Here is a 17,965-nt window from a genome sequence, read left to right on the forward strand (position 1 = left end):
TCGTATAGTTATTGAAGCGCAAAAAAATTTTCTGTTATTGAGAATTATAAAAAATGTGCGATGGCCGGGAATCGAACCCGGATCAACTGCTTGGAAGGCAACTATGCTGACCATTACACCACCATCGCACGTTTATCAGCTGTTTTTAGATGCCTATTTAATCTAACCTTATCTACAGACGTACAATTTTCTTATAATTTTTAACTTTGACAAAAAAAAAAACATGATTTATTCATTGATGTTAGGATGCGTTAAAAATAATGCATTGGGAATCATTCGTTTTATGAATAGTTGCAATATTACAGTTATAAAATATAGAAACATTTTCTCAGATCTTATCTATAGAACAATCATCATAATATAGTCGGTTAACGGTAAGATGTATCTTTTATTATCATATGTATGAAAAAAGCATTTTATTAAGATTAAAAAATGGGCTTTACAGAAACATATGCCATCATTTTATTCATAAAAATGTATTCAATAGAATATTACACGATGACTTACTTCACTCATAATTTTAAGTATTTTTGAAAGTTAAAATATTCAAAGATTAAATGTTATTACATTTTAAGTAATTGTGGTATTTAACAAACGATTTGCAATAAGAGTTTTTCTCATAAAGTATGCATACGATAAAAAAAGCAGCATTTGCTATCAAGATTTCGTAAAGAATAGTAGGCTTTTATGTAAAGCCAGAAAAACTAGTTTGTAATCTCAAGTTGACAACCACTGAGATCTCGAAACGCGCCGTGGTGTGGGTTATACGCGTGATTTTACTTTTACGTTCGTTCCAGCATTGCCACTCAGTGAAAAGCCACTCGATCGGCAACATGCTCGAGTAGCCTGTACTCCGTGTGTAATAATTATCTCTTAATGTAGCTCGAAGTCAGTTGCTTCAGTTACTCTTAGTGAAAAAAGTGTACTTTTAAGATTAATAGATTCAATATTAAAACCTTGTATTTAAAAATTTGTTGGGTTTGGGATTTCTTTTTTAGTTGTATAGTCATTTCTAAAGGTAGCAGTATCGAGGGATAGTCTTTAACGTTGTGACAATAAATCTTAGAATAGACTCTTTGTTGTGCGCAGTAGGCGTAAGACGTTTATAAAAAATTTTACTTTGAACTTGGTGCTAGTGTTCAAATTTTTGGGAAAACAATGGCAGCTGCATCATCATTGGTTGTTTCCAAAGATATCCCGGATATCGAGGTAAGCGATCGAAATTTCTTCTTTTCTTGCTGTCTTCTTTATCTCCGAATAAATTATGAAAATTTGAAATTATGACGCACAGTTAAATTAACATAATTTTACCATTTTCCAAAGAATCTACTGAGCTTGAATCCAAGAACGAAACCTTACGCCAGTGTCGTTCCATCGTCGCAAACCAAACAAAACAAGCAGCACTGGAAGAGGAACATTCATTCAAAGTGCGACGTAAGTACAACAATTGCGCATGACGAAAATACGACGTACTTTTCTGTTTTTCTTGATATACACTATAGAGTAAAATGTATTTTATGATGCGCGCATTTTTTGCATCGCTAGCATGCTTGCATTGAAACTGATAAAGTGAAACGCGTATAATTTAATGACCGGGATTATCTGTTACGTCACGTCAGCTGGAGATACGAAGACTTTGTCTTGTATTATAATGACAGCTGATACTTCTCGGGATGAAAAAATATTAAATATATATATATTATAAACTGAATGATTCAATAAAAATAAAGCCTTTTTGTTTGCTGCATAAGGAGCTATGCCACGATAAGTGAAAAAATGTATAATTTACGTCGCTCTCAATAGCCTCGTTATCACAAGTTAGCTCAATGTAAAACCGAGTTTTGTTTTTATCCGATTCTTTCTTGACGTGATTTTTTTCCCAGCAGATTAGTATAATCTTTATCGTCCGATTTCTCAATTACGCGCTCAGTAGCTCTGTTTTTTAATCGTTTATTTTCTATTTTTAAATAATTTTCTTTCAAGAATATTAATGTTAACCGATAATTTTCAGAGCTGCACCCCCCTGACGAAGAACTTCGACGATATCAAGCACACGACGCTGAGCGAACGCGGAGCTTTGTACGAAGCTTCCCGTTGCTTGAAATGTGCCGACGCGCCTTGCCAAAAATCATGCCCCACTCAACTGGACATCAAATCCTTCATCACATCGATATCGAACAAGAACTACTACGGCGCTGCCAAGGCCATTTTCTCGGACAATCCTTTGGGACTGACCTGTGGCATGGTCTGTCCAACCAGTGATCTCTGCGTGGGAGGATGCAACCTTTTCGCCAGCGAGGAAGGCCCCATCAACATCGGCGGCTTGCAGCAGTTTGCTACTGATGTAATTTTAATGTTTTTTTTTTGTTTTTTGTTTTTTTTTAATTCTCACCAACGCGTCCATTCATATCTCAAGTTAGTTCAGCAGATTCGAACGATCCAACGTTATCATGAACTTGAGGCCAATTGCGAACAGAGATGGCCTACACGTGACTAATTTGTCCTTGCTATGCACTTCGCATGCACGCACGCATATAGTTATTGGTCTACTTATCGCGCTAGATGCAGAATAGCGAAATGTGAATCATTACCGATAACGTCACGATTTACGTTTTTTCTCCATCTGGCGCTCGCCTCGGATAATAAGAATTGACACTCTTTATTTTGTAGTGGAAAAGTTGTGATTTATTTCGTTCGCGCGGGCGCCTTCAGATAAATCTTATCTAAATCATACATTTATAATGATGGATGAATAAATTATCATAAAACAACAATCAAGATAAACGAATCATAATCGAATCTAATTCATATTTGTTATGTAATTCACGAAATCATACGACATACAATTCTTATTTCAGATATTCAAGCAGATGAACATACCGCAAACGAGAATACCCGGACAAACAGTAGCGCATGCAAATACCAAGATCGCTATGATAGGCTGCGGACCGGCGTCTCTATCGTGCGCCACTTTTCTAGCTCGTCTTGGCTACGACGACATAACGATATTCGAAAAGCAAAAATATGTCGGCGGCTTGAGCGCTGCCGAGATCCCGCAATACAGGCTTCCATACGACGCCGTGTCTTTCGAGGTTGATCTCGTTAGGGATCTAGGCGTGAAAATCGAATTTGGAAGAGAACTATCGGAGAAAGATCTGACCGTTAAAAAGTTGCAAAACTCTGGCTATGAAGTTATATTCCTGGGCTTTGGATTGCCCGAACCGAAATCCGTGCCGATTTTCGATGGTCTCACCCCGGAAATGGGTTTCTACACCTCGAAAAACTTTTTGCCAGCTGTATCGCAGGGCAGCAAACCCGGAATGTGCGCCTGCAAGTCAACCGGATTGCCCAATCTCTACGGTAACGTCGTTGTTCTGGGCGCTGGAGATACAGCTTTCGATTGCGCTACATCGGCTCTGAGGTGTGGAGCTAAAAAAGTTTTTGTCGTGTTCCGACGAGGCTTTACCAACATTCGTGCTGTACCAGAGGAGGTGATGCGAACGTGTTTGCGTCAATACCCACCGAGTTATATACATTAGAATTGATAATGATAATATTTGGCTTTTAGATGGAACTCGCTAAAGACGAAAAATGTGAATTTATTCCCTTCGCGTCACCGAAGAAAGTCATCGTCAAAGGCTCGAAAATCACTGCTATCGAGTTTTACAGAACGGAACAAGATGAGAATGGCGAATGGAAAGAGGACGAGGATCAATTAGTTAGATTGAAAGTCAGCTTCGTTATTTCTGCCTTCGGTTCCGGCCTTTATGATTCTGCTGGTAATTAAAATTTTGATTGACCTCTCATCTTTCAAGTTACTCGGAAATCATTTATTAATGTACGAATTTTCGATAGTTAAAAATGCTCTGGAGCCAGTGAAACTGAACAGATGGGGTACCCCAGAAGTTGATGGAAATAGCATGAGGACAACTATTCCTGGAGTCTTTTGCGGAGGTGATCTTGCTGGAGTTTCTCAGACCACTGTGGAATCGGTTAACGATGGAAAAACTGCTTCTTGGTATATCCACAAGTATATACAGGTGAGGAAAAAAAATCAGATATGTTGACCCGCTAAATTCCAAGTAACTGTTTACTCATCACGAGATTTTCTTGTAACTACTTATTGCATTGACGTGTGTATCATTGGCGGTATCGTGCTAATATACATAGATAGCAGAGATAATATCTCGATTGGGGGGCATCATAGGCTTTACTACGCGATAATCAAATCAAATGAAATCAAGATGATAAAACATTATATAATTACATCAGCCGATCAGTTAATCTAAAAGATTAAAGATATTTCAAATATCGATCTGCGAAATTACTTGAATCTGCATTAATGGATTAAAAAATATGATTTGAAAAATGCATTTTTAATTTATTAATTGTTTCTAATCTTAGGAAAAACATGGCCTTACGGTACCAAAAGAACCCCAGCTACCCAAGTTCCACACTCCCATAGACGACGTCGATCTTAGCGTCGAAGTATGCGGAATTAAATTTGAAAATCCATTCGGACTGGCATCCGCGCCACCCGCAACATCTTGTGCAATGATTCGTAGATCATTCGAAGCTGGATGGGGATTCGCAGTTACCAAAACGTTTGGTTTAGATAAGGTGCATAATCGATAAATTTTTCTCGTCGTGCGACATGCAAATATTGCATTGTAATTTAATTTTTTCAATATTGTAGGACATGGTTACCAATATATCTCCTCGAATAGTTAAGGGCACAACAGACGGTTATCACTATGGCCCAGAACAAAGTAGTTTCTTAAACATTGAATTGATCTCGGAAAAGACAGCTGCTTATTGGTGTAAGGGTATAACGGAATTGAAGCGAGATTTTCCGGAAAAGGTAATGCATGATTTGAGATCATTTATTAACAGGATCATATTTTTCTACATCTTTAGTATTTTTAGGTGGTTATTGCTAGTATTATGTGCACATACAACAAAGCCGACTGGACGGAGCTGGCACAAATGGCTGAAGCCACAGGCTGTGAAGCATTAGAACTGAACTTGTCCTGTCCTCATGGTATGGGTGAGAAAGGCATGGGCTTGGCATGTGGACAAGTAAGTTTTGCGAAACTTGATTAGAAAAGCGATTCCGAGACAATTTTTTGATTCGATCAAATTTATTGTTTGTATTTTAGGATCCCGAATTGGTAAGAAACATCGCAAGGTGGGTAAGAGCAGCTGTAAAAATACCATTCTTCGTCAAACTGACACCCAATATAACAGATGTAGTTGCACTCGCAAAAGCAGCCTATGAAGGTATGAAATTTGCTTTGCGATAACTTTTATCTGGATTACAGCATGCATAATTAGAAAATGTCTCTAGGTCAAGCTGACGGAGTATCGGCCATTAACACGGTTCAGGGTCTTATGAGCGTCAAGGCCGACGGTACACCCTGGCCTGCTGTGGGATCAGCGAAAGCCACAACGTACGGTGGAGTGTCCGGAAATGCAACGCGACCCATAGCTCTTAGGGCAATTTCAAAAGTAGCCAAAGCACTTCCAGGATTCCCGATTCTTGGAATCGGAGGTGTCGATTCAGCAGAAGTTTCACTTCAGTTCCTTCAATGTGGAGCTCGAATTCTGCAGGTACGTTATGTTTTATTGAATTTTTCTACTAGAATATAATATTACTAAAAACTATTGTTTCATCGTAAGGTTGGAAGTGCCATACAAAATCAAGATTTCACGTTGATTGAAGACTACACAACAGGTCTGAAAGCTTTGCTATACTTGAAGAGCGTAGGACACTTGAAGGGCTGGGATGGCCAGAGTCCACCAACTTTCAAACATCAGAAAGGCAAACCTGTTTCGCTCCAACACGCATTGGGACAGGTAAAATATGTTAATCTTTTTAGAGGATGAATGCACACGTGAAAATGATATCAAAAACTCCAAAATCAAACTACTACATTTTCAGAGCGTTCCATACTTCGGAGAATATCAAAAATTACGAGAAAAGAAGGCTGCTGAAATCAAGGAACAGTCTAATTTACTGGACGTAGAATTAAAGCCAACGAGACCAGCGCCCAAACCGGTTCAGCCAATTCCTACTATCAACGACCTGATCGGAAAAGCGTTGCCACACATCGGAAATTATACACAGCTCGACAACAAAAAGCAAGTCGTTGCTCTCATCGACGACGTACGTACAGAAAACTGAACGAATCAAAATAATTACATTCTTGATTGTGATTGTACTTTCTAAAAACGTAAATTTTATTCTCATTTCTAGGACATGTGCATTAACTGCGGTAAATGTTATATGGCGTGCGCTGATTCTGGTTACCAAGCTATCCAGTTCAATGCTGAAACGCATATACCCAAGGTAACGGACGACTGTACCGGATGCACACTCTGCCTATCTGTGTGTCCTATCATCGACTGTATAACGTACGTATAAAAGTTACTTTTTCCGCTGAAGAGCTACGTGCTTGCATTATATATGCATTTTATTTAATCGAAATTCTTATTTCAGTATGGTTCCGAAAAAAATTCCACACGTCATAAAGAGAGGAATTCCACCGAAGGGAATCACCGAACTTCCAGCGTAACTGGCGTAGTCATTTTTATTACGATTCTATCTACTATTAGCTTAAAAGTCGAAAATTTCCTTCCAAGTTAAGAGTTAATATCAATTTCTTTTGAACCTATTCTACTTGTCAAGCTGCTGGCAGTACCATCAAGTGCACGATGTATAATGAGTTAATTTTTTACTGACTTACTGATAAATAAATGCGTAAATTTACGCGAAATAAAGTTATAAAAAAACGTATGCTTCTCAACAACTTTTTACTGAACAACTTATAGAATAACAAATATATATATATGTATAACACATAACAATATGACTTAGAGATCTCGGATCATAAAGCACACGAAAACAAAATGCATGGAAAAATCAGGTTCACCAAAACGTGAAAATCAGTACACAGATAACACACAAATGTCTATAGAAAGTCGGGGCTGTCGAACCACTGCCACGTCTTATTTTGGCTGTAGTCATAGTCGTAGTCCAAGCATTTGTTGCTCCTTAGCCTCGAACTGAAAACGATTCAAGTAAAATTTAACAAAAAATGTCAACCTATTGTTGAAACGAAAATGCATATCCATCAATTACCGTCCGTATCGAACGCAGTGAGCAGGATACTCCAGCTTGAAACACTGGGGCCTCAAAATGTTGAAGTAGGTGATGCCAATATTCGTAGCGACGATGCTTCGAACGTCTTTCAAGCAGTGATAAAAGTTTGCGTCACACTGACAATGCGACCTGTAATTCGCAATCGCATAGATGGGCATAAAAAACGGCGGGTATATAATCTGACATGAATATTTACACGAAGCTAAAGCATGCTCTACATCCCGGATCGTAAAATGTCCACTAAAACGTACAACTTTTACCATACACTGCGCAGATATTAGAATAACCACGGCGTTTACCGCCGCGCTTTTTTGTAACAACATAAGCGTTATAGCATTAGATCTCCGCAGCTACATATACTGGAGAGGCAAAGAGAAATGTGTATGAATGTACCTGGTAAAAATGCCATTATTTCGCAAACCATGATCCGACTCTCCGGCATTGATGTTGCTGTTGCAATAATCGTGAGCTCTGCAGCAGCTATCGGTCATCGAGAAGAGGCCGACCTCGTCCGAACTTTTGGCTATGTCACCGGCGCCGCACCACGCAGTTCCTGAAATGTATAAAATTTTACACATTACCCACGCGTACAGTTTTTCCATCAGATCAGCGGAAAATTCAAACGTCAAACTATACGCGCAACGAGGAAATACTCATTATTTAGATGCACATCGCGCAAGTGCGCAATAATTATTGCCCAGATAATTGCCGCGTGCCTCGCTTCTTTTATTATATTATACTGCGCGATAATTCGAATTCGAAAAGAATTCTTTCTCTCTGACGCACTTTTGAAAAGCATCAAATATTTCATATAATGTACGTATACGATAGCTGCAAACGGAAAGAGATAAGAGCCTTGACCCGCAAATAAGTGTACGGATTCGACGTGGAAGAAGAAGAAGAAGAGTCGAAGACCTTGTCGGTAGAAAAATTGATAGTTCTCCGGAGCTCACGGCCGCACCGAATAGGCGCGAAACTTAAGGAAAACCCGTGAACGCGCGCCTGCAGCGCTTATATATCAGAAAAGAGATTGCATCGCGCGCGAGAGAGGATGTTGTAAGCGAGTCTAGAATAATCCCGTCTTTTGTTGATAAAGCCCATTTTTCAAATTCTTCTAATTTGCATCTGCATCATGCGAGAGGATAATTTTTTTTCTTTCTTTCAAAAAACGCGTTTGCATAGCCCGATAAACGGAAAGTGAAAGTCGCGTAGTAAAATCGGTACGAGCGCGGAATTATTCATGGAGCATTTGAAAATTTTAAATGCAGATCGACGTTTATGCCTTTGAAGTCCTTTCTATGGGATTATATATTACGAAACGGATTCTCTATGACGGGTGCCAAAAAAAAAAAAAAAAAAAACACGAGGGAAAAAAAAATACTCTACCCGGATAGATAGCCTTGAACCTGTCGCCGATCATGTTGAGCACTTCACCGAATCCGCTCTTGACAGCCCTTCCGGCGGGGTTACTGCTGACGATATTCCTTATGGGTTTGGTGATACCACTGATGAGTCTACCGATTCCGTTGTCAGCTCCGCTGGTCACGGCCTTGACGAACTTCTCGACCGGCGAGACAAAGGTCGGCGACTCGTCGATGCGGTTGTCCACGTAGAGATCTTCGTCGTCCTCGGTCTCGTTCGATATCTCATCGTCGTTGTCGTTGTAGTTGTTCTCGTAGAACTGAGCGTTGGCCAGAGAGACGAGGAGGAGGGCTACGCTCAGAGCGAGGATGCATTGCAGGCTCCGCATTTTCGGTCTCGGGGGTCGTCGCTCTCTGCGAAGGATTTGGATTTTGATTTATCGGACAAGGACGATGCGTGAGAAAGTCATTATGGACTCGACTATATACTCTCGTGCGGCCTTGTGCGAAATGGATGTGCGATTTAATCGATATTCGATTGATTCAATTGATTTTTTTTTTTTTTTTTTTTTTTTTTTTTTTTTGGTGACGAGTAGACCAATCATTTTTAAGCTGTCGATTCATATGCGTGAATGGTAATGGGCGGGATGTTACATTAACATAATTGTCGGCGGTGGCTCTAGTCGAAACGAATCCTAAGGATTCGAGTGTATTCACCTGTTTTGTTGTTTGGTATTTCGATCGAGTTTCATCGAGACTTGGGGCGTTCGTATTTTTTTTTTTGTTTTGTTTTTTTAATTTAGCCCAAGTCGAATGACGAAGCATGTGTTTACAATCACGTATTCTAGATATTTACTAAAAAATGCTAATGAGGTTTCTCAAAGCAAGATATCCTACGAAGTTTATGGTATCGCGAGCGTCAATGTAAATTTTCGTCGGAGCCTTGAATGTTAAAAGTTCTCCGTTACAGTTTCCTGCTAATGGTTGCGTTAATTTACGACGCAGTATATAGTTACTCGATAAAACGAAAATCAGTTAAAAGAAGCTATCACACAAAAGCACTGCATCACACGCGCGTATTCTTCCAATCCCTCTATTGGATTTGATCATTCAATTAATGAAGCTGCTATACCAGTCTGCCTTCCGTTTCTAGTCGTTCTCAGATTCCTCGCGCTAGTATGAACCGTTAAAATTTTTCTCAAACCAGCAACACTTTTTCCTGTTATATTCTTTTTTACACACACACACACACACACACACACACACACACACACATAGAGCACTATATGCAGCAAAGGAAAGCTGCGAAAAATCACTGCACCTTTAGCGAAGCTCCATCGAAAACCAAAGCACTGATGCGTGTATAAAAAAAATCAGCGGCTCATCGTTAGCACGAGGATCTTACGGTGTCCCACTGCAGCATAAACTTCTTGCGAATCTCTCGCTATCCGTATATATGAACTAAGCAGTTGCGGCGAAGCAAGTCGTCCGGTCTCTCAGAGCCGCGCCGAAGCGCAAAGGGCTTTTTATATAAAGCAAAGTCTGATGCTGCAAAAGCAGGGGACAAGGTCGCGCGGGAGGAATTTCTTCTTCTTCATCTCTCTCTCTCTCTCGTTATTTTTGATCCGCGCGTCGTTCCCTTGGGCCGCAGTGAATATCGTGACTAAGCACCGAGACGCGCATACAAGTTGACACGTATATGCGCGCGGTGGGTATCGAGCGTAAAAAATAAAATGTCGAAATGTGAAATGCCATCGCACAGCGTATGGGTACTGGGACGCGAGAAAGAGAGATACGCTATAAGCGACGGCTGCATCCTATAGTCTTGACCTTGCGTGATGTAATGTGTAAAAGAAGTGGCTAATAGAACGCGCACATATGATTATAGTGCAATCAACTCGCCCGATCTTATACACTGGCCCGAAAGGTAAATAAACAATAGAGTCCACGGAAGAATTTGGAAAGGTATATTACATTTCTCGACTGTGCTGCTATGAAAAGATGGCCAATAGAGTATAATAGTGTGGGTATACCCGCGGAACGAATCGCTCGAATTGCCAAATTTCATTTGTGCGGCTGACGAATCTGTCTCCGCGATCAATTATAGTCGGAGGATGCTTTCATCATAGTTATTAAATTACACGAGGATATAATTGTAGACCGCGTGTTTACGCGCGATACACTGTATATGGATCTGATATATGGTTCTTAAATCTGAAGGAGCTATGATTAAGAGATATTGTTTGTATGCGTTGCGGATGTTATTTTTCATGATTTTTCGAGCGTAATTGCCATTTTCGTTTGGTCGTGCAAGTACAATCGCGCAATCTTTGATTTGTTGAATAAAAATATGAAATTATAAAGAAGATGTTACGTACTCGCCGCATAGTTGATTTATAAGTGACGTTATTATCAAAACAATCGAAATTCTCAAGGAAGAGTTAATTACTTCGATTCAGATGGGAATTCACGCGATGGTCTGCATGAATTGGCTATGCGATTTGCTGCAGCGAAGTGAAACCTACTTTTTTTTTTTTTAATTCATGTAAGCTACCCATACATTCAAAAGAGTTAAATAGTTCAGAATAGAAAATAAATCAAACCTTACGGCTGAATGTAGAGCATTTACGAAATTTTTGTTAGCGCAATTCCAACCCGCTAAGTAAATGTAATGAACGAAAGCAGTGTGTTAAAAAGAAGGCCGGATTAAATTTGAACTTCCTACCTCGAATTAGGTACAAGTCGATTCTTCGGTGGTCGCGCGGTGACTGCTCGCCGATCTCAGGTAGTGGCGGTGCTTTATTTCTCTCTTAGCCGGCTCGTTATAATGACGCGCCGAGAGCCGGAAATTAAGTCGACGCACCTGTGCGAATGTCAAGGAAACATTCGCTCGGCTTTTGACACATTACGCCTAAGAAATTTGAATAGCTAGGATTCGATGTTCGTATCGAAGCGAGAAGGTGAACCGGTCGCATCGACAAGCCAGGGACGAGATATTCCTTCGACACAATGACGCCTAATTACACGCGAATGCTTGTGTATCGATCAGTGATCTACCTGCGATTGTGCATACTTATCTAACTTGATATTCTTCAGAAGGATTTGATTTGTGCATACATACTTATGAACGTCATTAGAAAAATGTTTATTTTCTGTCTCGTCTGCAGATAAAGAAACACGACAATTGCAGCTAATTTAGAATTCAACGCTTTGTTAATTCGTTAACAAGTTTTCGTGTATTAAGCATAATATATACCACAAGATAGTGATGCAAACACAGCTGTGATAAAAATGACAATGACATAGAGCGCCTTTAATATCACCTTAGAAAAATTGTCTTAGAACATTACAGAAAGGTCGAATATTAAAATAATTTATGCCTCCAAATACGCACGTGTGTCAGTAAGAAGTGTATAAATATAATAGCATTTTTACAAAATATACATGCGCTATGCGCTTATTGCACAGTAGAAAATTAAACCTCAAGCGGTCGAATCACAATTGTCGGTATTGTCGTTCTTAGTTATTGCAGCTCCTATATCTGTAGACTGTCTTTGTTGTATTCTTAAGCACTTAGGACAACAATGATTTCGTTTCGAACGACATAACCGATGATAGACTGTAGAGCACAGTTGGCACATTGTTGCAGTTGTATCCCATGGATAAATAATTTCGTCGTTCCCACATATTTCACAATGATGACCCCTGTACAATACAACATTATTATATTCACGAACTGATGAGACTGTCTTAAAACGAGTATATTGCAATACAAACCTTGCTTTGCAAAGTCTACAGGTTTCTGTTATATGAGTTTTCATTGCATTGTATGCTATTTGAATTTCATCAACTAAAATTCCATTCTCTAGATCAACAAGATCTTTGACTGAATAATTTCCTGAACTTTCGAGCATATGAGTCCTTAATCCAGACTTCCATGGTAATCCTTGTGTGCTTGCTTCTGGACAGATTACAAGGTATTGCTTCATCATTTGTAATTCTTCTCTAAGTCTCTGAAAATTTTATGATATTTTAGTTTATTTTGCAGAAAAATTGTCTTATTTCTATACTTTTGAAAAAACCTTACCTTGATTAAAGATAAGTCAGGAATGAAGGAAAAAAGTTTTTGATTCAACTTGTCCAACATTAATACTGGTTTATTTTGCAATAGTGTCAGGAGTTGATAGGCAGCGCGAGAAACCTTTCTTGGTTCCATGTCCCAGTTGCGAATTATTCTTGCTGGGATAACAGCAACCGAATTCCAATGGCATCTTTGACAGTAATACAAGCCAGTGTAGTCACATAGTCGAGGTTCTATCCATCCTGATTCTGAGAAACATTAACATCATTAAGTTTATTATTCATTTTATTTTAAATCCTTATACATTAACATTGCATAAAGCATTCCAGCATTGTCTAAGGGTGCATTTTTTCTACAGCTTTACTGGTCAAGCAATTTTACCTGTATACTTAAAAGGACTGCCAAAACATGATAAGGATAATCCTTTAGAGGCAGCTTGTAATATACAAATTATTTTACATATATAAGGAACTCATCAAGTGAAACAAGTTTTGTTTAAAATTTATAGCAAAATATATAAACTTACTAAAGGTTATTCTTGTATTGCACTCTGCACACCTATAAGCCTGTGCAGATAAACCTCGCTCAGGACATATATCTTTTGTATAAGTATAACCTCCAGCTTCACTGGCAACAACATGAACGCAAACTCTGCAAATACTTGTCATGCACTTTAAATGACAGCAAAATCCACAATCTGTAAAATAAAAATATCTTCATAACATTACTTGTTTATCAAGATAAGCACATTTTAGGTCAATGAACTTACCATTGCACATGTACCAAGATTGTAGCATAGTCCATATTCCACCACTGCAATGATCACAGTAAACTGAGCCAGATGTCGATATATAATACTTTTGTGGTGAAAAATGATGACCCAAAATTACACAAGTTTCTAAGACATTTGCATTAGAGGTTTCCCGAATTTCTTGAGCTCTCAATCGCAACTCTATCAAACGTCTGACAAGCCATTTGCGTTCTTCAGAACATTCTGCACTTTCCAACACCATCTGTTTGCATTTGTTTATCAGTTCTTGAAGATCATCTTCACCCATTGCCTATGATTATAGTTTATGATTAGTATAATAAAATTAAAATTTAATGTTCATTTAAAAACTGAACATAAAATAAAAGCATATAACCTTGGTAACAGACAATAGATTTTCAACAGATTTGAGCGTACAGGGTATTGGTCCTCTACTGTCTGAACTATCATCTGCTTCTCCAGTGATGTAATCAGAGGAGGAGGAAGGTGTTGATGGAGCTGTGTCAGCATTATTATTACGACTTTGCGTCTCAAAACAATCTATGGATTCCACACTTGTATTCATTGTGCTGCATTGAATAAACGATGCCTAAAAATACAATGTAAACAGTTTATATGTTCATTGCAATCCTAAGGTTAAAACAAATTTTTAATAAAAATATCGTCTCGTACGGGTTACATTTATGACATTTCCAGTATAGTCCCCTCCCAAACTATGTATAGATTGTTTTTTTTTTATATAAATTAAGCTTTTAGAAAGGACTGTATATACATACCTAGCCTAACTTATACTCATCTTGGGTTATAGCTCTATCTCGCTTGCTCCACAACAATGAGTTTTGTTTTGCTTTCCAGCTGAACGTGTGTAGTAACTAGATTCTGTACGATGATAGGTACAATACTGCACTTGTTGACTTGTTACAGTACATACAAAAACATAACCTATATTTGTCTAACCGGCGGGCCGGTGCTACAAGCTGAGAGTATTAAAGTATTTTTATAATAGTATTTAATCAGAAATGGCGCAGAACATCGCTCATAATTTATCCGCCAAAGAGCGCACGAGTGACATAGAAATTCAAGAAGATGTGACATTTTCTCAAATGGGTTTGTCACAGCAAGTTTTGAATGGTCTTTTGAATTGTGGGTTTCACAAACCATCACCTATTCAACATAAATCTATTCCATTAGGGCGATGTGGTTTTGGTAAATAAACATTTTTATCAATAATCTTGAGTTAATTAGATAAGCTTTTTAATTATTGTTTGAAAATTTTGTAGATTTGATAGTGCGAGCCAAATCAGGAACTGGTAAAACGGCTGTTTTTGGTATAATTGCTCTAGAAATGATAGATATTAAAATAAGTTCTGTTCAGGTAATAATCCTAGCACCGACCAGAGAAATAGCGATACAAATAAAGGAAGTTATAGCATCACTTGGCTGTGAAATAAAAGGTATAATACTAATTGTACATTGAAATAAAATAGATGCATTAACAGTTCTATTCTTCCACTATAGGTTTAAAAGTAGAATCATTTATTGGAGGTGTTGCAATGGACATTGATAGAAAAAAACTATCAAACTGTCATATAGCCATTGGTGCTCCTGGCAGAGTAAAACACTTAATAGATAAAGGATATTTAAAAATGGATCATGTTCGCCTTTTTGTACTGGATGAAGCAGATAAACTAATGGAAGAAAGTTTTCAAAAAGACATCAAGTATGTATTACGTAAAGTTTATATGATACAAACTAAGTTGTTCAATACTAATATACAAAAATTTTAGTTACATATATGCAAAATTGCCGCCAAATAGACAAGTCATCTCATCTAGTGCAACTTATCCTGGAGATTTAGAAATTTTTTTAGAATCGTATATGCAGTCTCCAATTTTATCTTCAGCAGACAATGATGGACCTATTCTTGTGGGATTAAGACAATTTGCTTCTATTGTCCCGCAACATCTAAATGCAATGAGACAAGTAAAAATTAAGTTTATTTAGTAATTATTTTAACATAATTAGATATTCATTGTTGATATATTCCAGGTGCAAATCAAGGTTGAAGAATTGATAAAAATATTCAAAAAAGTTCCATTCAAACAGTGTCTTGTATTCACAAATTATCAAACTAGGTAATTTTAATACCATTATCAATATTAATTCAATGCTTTATAACACTATTTTAAACAGACTTTTATTTTTAGAGCCCAATCTGTTTGTAATAAAATCACTTCAATGGGATTTCCAGCTATTTTCATTGTTGGAAATCAAAACATGAACAAGAGATTAGATGCAATGAAAAAGTTGAAAAACTTCAAGTGTAGAATTTTGCTGACTACAGATTTAACAGCAAGAGGAATAGATGCAGAAAACGTTAATTTGGTTATTAATTTAGATATACCAAGTGACAGTGCAACATACCTTCATAGAATTGGAAGAGCTGGACGTTATGGTTCACGTGGAATAGCAATTAATATTGTTGCAGAAAAAGAATTAAATATGTTCCAAGACCTTTTGCAATCGATTGGAGGAAAAAATTTTTCAATCATGAAACTGCCTGTAGATTATCCAGAAGACTTGTGGTCCACAGATGATGACTCATTTGATAGAATTCAAGCAACGCAATATTCTCTGGAAAGTCATACTGAATTAGAAAAAAGTATCATGGATTCAGTTAACGGAATGTGCATAAACACACCATTAGAAAAGAGTAATGGAGATTTACAATTGACTTCTGAATCATCGAAAAAAGATAAAAATAAGAAAAAAGATATTTGTGTGAACAAAATTACAGAGAATATAGAAAATTTAACTCTCAAACAAACAAATCATTCAAATATTTCTCTGAAACCAGAGAAAAAACGTAAATTCAAATCTTTGGAAATAACTGAATCCAGTAATCCATCCAATTTAGAAAAGTTAAATGAAAACACATCATTTATTGTAGATCTAAATGAAATACCGCAAAACAACTTATCAAAAACAGAAATTGACAGCATAGAAGAATTTTTAAGAATACAATTTATAAAAAGTAATGGATCCAAAGATAGTAACCCTGTAGCAGAAGTCGACAGTAAAAATGCAAGTACAGGAATGGTTCACAATGAGATTGATGTACAAGAAATGATCGAAAAAAGTAAATCCCATTTTAATAGTGATTTGTTTGAGACAGAAGAATTTAAGGCTCTGTTAAAAATTAATTCAGATTTACGAATGAAATCACGTAACACGGAAAACCCAGAGGATTACATTTTATTTGAAGCATCTTGTTGGAAAAACAAACTTTCTTACGAAACGAATTTATTGGAACTCTTATTACCAAAGGATGGAGATATGAAAGAACTATGTGCAACTAATTTTTATGCATCCCTGTATACCTTTTATAAAATTCAAAAAAAGGCTCTCATGTGTATATATCCTGAAATTCGTAATGAAGACGAGATAAAAGACACTTATTTATATTCTGAGAATAACCAAAACGTAAATCTTCTTCGAATGTATCAAGAAATAGAAAATTTCAAGAGCTCTCATCGTTTGTTAAATGCAACCGAATTTACTGCTCATTTTCCATATCCAATGAGTTTAAATAAGCCATTGCCAAATCTCATGTTAACTGAAAATGATATGAACGAATACAAAGTAGCTATAAAGTATCTCAAATGCAACTTCAATATTTACAATGTTTGGCTTAAATTGAGACGTTTATTACTTTCCATGGATAGTGGTACTAGACAAAAATTAAAAAATAAAATTACAAACGAGAAAGAGATTAATTTGGAAGAGATATTGTCATTGATATCCCATAAGTATAAAGTAGAGAACGAGTCTTCAATTGACAGCTCATCCAGTGCAGACTCTGATACTGAATCGCTTACGGGATCAGAATATTCTCAAAATTTGTCCGCTAACGATCTTCAAAATAATAAAATGAAAACTAAATTCATTCCATTAGTAACCGAAAATGTTTCGTATTCTCTTGACAAACAAAATGAACGTTTTGGCTACAATACTTCGAAAAGAAAAGAAGCTATTGATCCAAAATTAGTTCACTCCACCAAGGAGAAATTAGAAATTTTAGATACTAATCACAATATTGGATTAGAAGAATTTCCTAATACACCGACTTATGAAAGTATTAATCACAGGCCTTGGAATACAAATACAGATTCGAAAAATGAGAATTACTCTTTTCAAGAAATGAATCATTTAAACAATGATTTCCAGAATTATACGAAAATTCATGATGAGTCTAACGAATTGTATAACCATTCTCATGTTTGCTATGGGAATTTCAATTATTATGATTATACAAACAATGTAAACAGTGAATTAGAAACTTTTTTTCATAATTTGAGGCATCAAACAAATCAAATACACTTACAAGAGTATTATTATCACATGTTCCACGATGAATGATTATTTGTTAAACACTTTATTTATAATTTATTTTCTAAGTAAAATATATTAATTTTATTATCAAAGTGCAAGATTGTATAATTTGTGTTACCCCATTTTTACTAAATCATAGAAATCAATTAAATTCATGAATGAAAGCATTTTTACCATAAAAAAAGATAGTAATTGTTATA

The 17,965-nt window shown here is 37.0% G+C and overlaps 4 protein-coding genes and 1 non-coding gene across 11 annotated transcripts; 2 read left to right on the top strand and 3 right to left on the bottom strand.

The window, feature by feature from the left end:
- Nucleotides 1-56: 56 nt before the first annotated feature.
- On the bottom strand, nucleotides 57-128 carry TRNAG-UCC. The gene has a single exon. It is a non-coding gene; the product is annotated as a tRNA-Gly (tRNA).
- A 522-nt stretch (nucleotides 129-650) lies between these two features.
- LOC100121034 (dihydropyrimidine dehydrogenase [NADP(+)]) lies at nucleotides 651-6,792 on the top strand. Its single transcript, XM_001604570.4, has 15 exons — nucleotides 651-1,209; nucleotides 1,324-1,434; nucleotides 2,012-2,344; nucleotides 2,859-3,491; nucleotides 3,569-3,779; nucleotides 3,856-4,040; nucleotides 4,405-4,620; nucleotides 4,697-4,861; nucleotides 4,927-5,079; nucleotides 5,160-5,280; nucleotides 5,348-5,610; nucleotides 5,680-5,856; nucleotides 5,942-6,166; nucleotides 6,257-6,414; nucleotides 6,500-6,792. The coding sequence occupies exons 1-15, from the start codon at nucleotides 1,159-1,161 to the stop codon at nucleotides 6,573-6,575; spliced, it is 3,078 nt and encodes a 1,025-aa protein (XP_001604620.1). The 5' UTR covers nucleotides 651-1,158; the 3' UTR covers nucleotides 6,576-6,792.
- Nucleotides 6,793-6,794: 2 nt separating this feature from the next.
- Nucleotides 6,795-11,550, bottom strand: LOC100121011 (phospholipase A2-like). The gene is made up of 5 exons (XM_001604548.6): nucleotides 11,249-11,550; nucleotides 8,549-8,937; nucleotides 7,556-7,715; nucleotides 7,142-7,291; nucleotides 6,795-7,065 (listed from the first exon to the last, which is right to left on the bottom strand). The coding sequence occupies exons 2-5, from the start codon at nucleotides 8,910-8,912 to the stop codon at nucleotides 6,972-6,974; spliced, it is 768 nt and encodes a 255-aa protein (XP_001604598.1). The 5' UTR covers nucleotides 8,913-8,937; nucleotides 11,249-11,550; the 3' UTR covers nucleotides 6,795-6,971.
- Nucleotides 11,551-11,653: 103 nt separating this feature from the next.
- On the bottom strand, nucleotides 11,654-14,221 carry LOC100120986 (differentially expressed in FDCP 8 homolog). 6 transcript variants are annotated; one of them, XM_031929285.2, is made up of 8 exons: nucleotides 14,150-14,221; nucleotides 13,750-13,962; nucleotides 13,374-13,665; nucleotides 13,131-13,301; nucleotides 12,986-13,039; nucleotides 12,611-12,852; nucleotides 12,301-12,536; nucleotides 11,654-12,228 (listed from the first exon to the last, which is right to left on the bottom strand). In XM_031929285.2, the coding sequence occupies exons 2-8, from the start codon at nucleotides 13,936-13,938 to the stop codon at nucleotides 12,006-12,008; spliced, it is 1,407 nt and encodes a 468-aa protein (XP_031785145.1). In that variant the 5' UTR covers nucleotides 13,939-13,962; nucleotides 14,150-14,221; the 3' UTR covers nucleotides 11,654-12,005. The 6 variants fall into 6 exon arrangements, with proteins under 6 accessions (XP_031785145.1, XP_016840536.1, XP_016840537.1 ...); XM_016985047.2 differs by having other exon boundaries at nucleotides 14,046-14,169; XM_016985048.2 differs by lacking the exon at nucleotides 14,150-14,221 and adding an exon at nucleotides 14,053-14,085.
- Nucleotides 13,906-17,852, top strand: LOC100120961 (probable ATP-dependent RNA helicase DDX20). Of its 2 annotated transcripts, XM_008213190.3 has the most exons (8): nucleotides 13,906-14,008; nucleotides 14,229-14,579; nucleotides 14,654-14,683; nucleotides 14,749-14,827; nucleotides 14,892-15,093; nucleotides 15,161-15,356; nucleotides 15,423-15,508; nucleotides 15,581-17,852. In XM_008213190.3, the coding sequence occupies exons 5-8, from the start codon at nucleotides 14,927-14,929 to the stop codon at nucleotides 17,790-17,792; spliced, it is 2,661 nt and encodes an 886-aa protein (XP_008211412.1). In that variant the 5' UTR covers nucleotides 13,906-14,008; nucleotides 14,229-14,579; nucleotides 14,654-14,683; nucleotides 14,749-14,827; nucleotides 14,892-14,926; the 3' UTR covers nucleotides 17,793-17,852. The 2 variants fall into 2 exon arrangements, with proteins under 2 accessions (XP_008211412.1, XP_016840535.1); XM_016985046.2 differs by having other exon boundaries at nucleotides 14,654-14,827.
- Nucleotides 17,853-17,965: the final 113 nt, after the last annotated feature.

Source organism: Nasonia vitripennis, chromosome 4, assembly GCF_009193385.2.
Source record: "Nasonia vitripennis strain AsymCx chromosome 4, Nvit_psr_1.1, whole genome shotgun sequence".
NCBI classification, from domain to species: domain Eukaryota; kingdom Metazoa; phylum Arthropoda; class Insecta; order Hymenoptera; family Pteromalidae; genus Nasonia; species Nasonia vitripennis.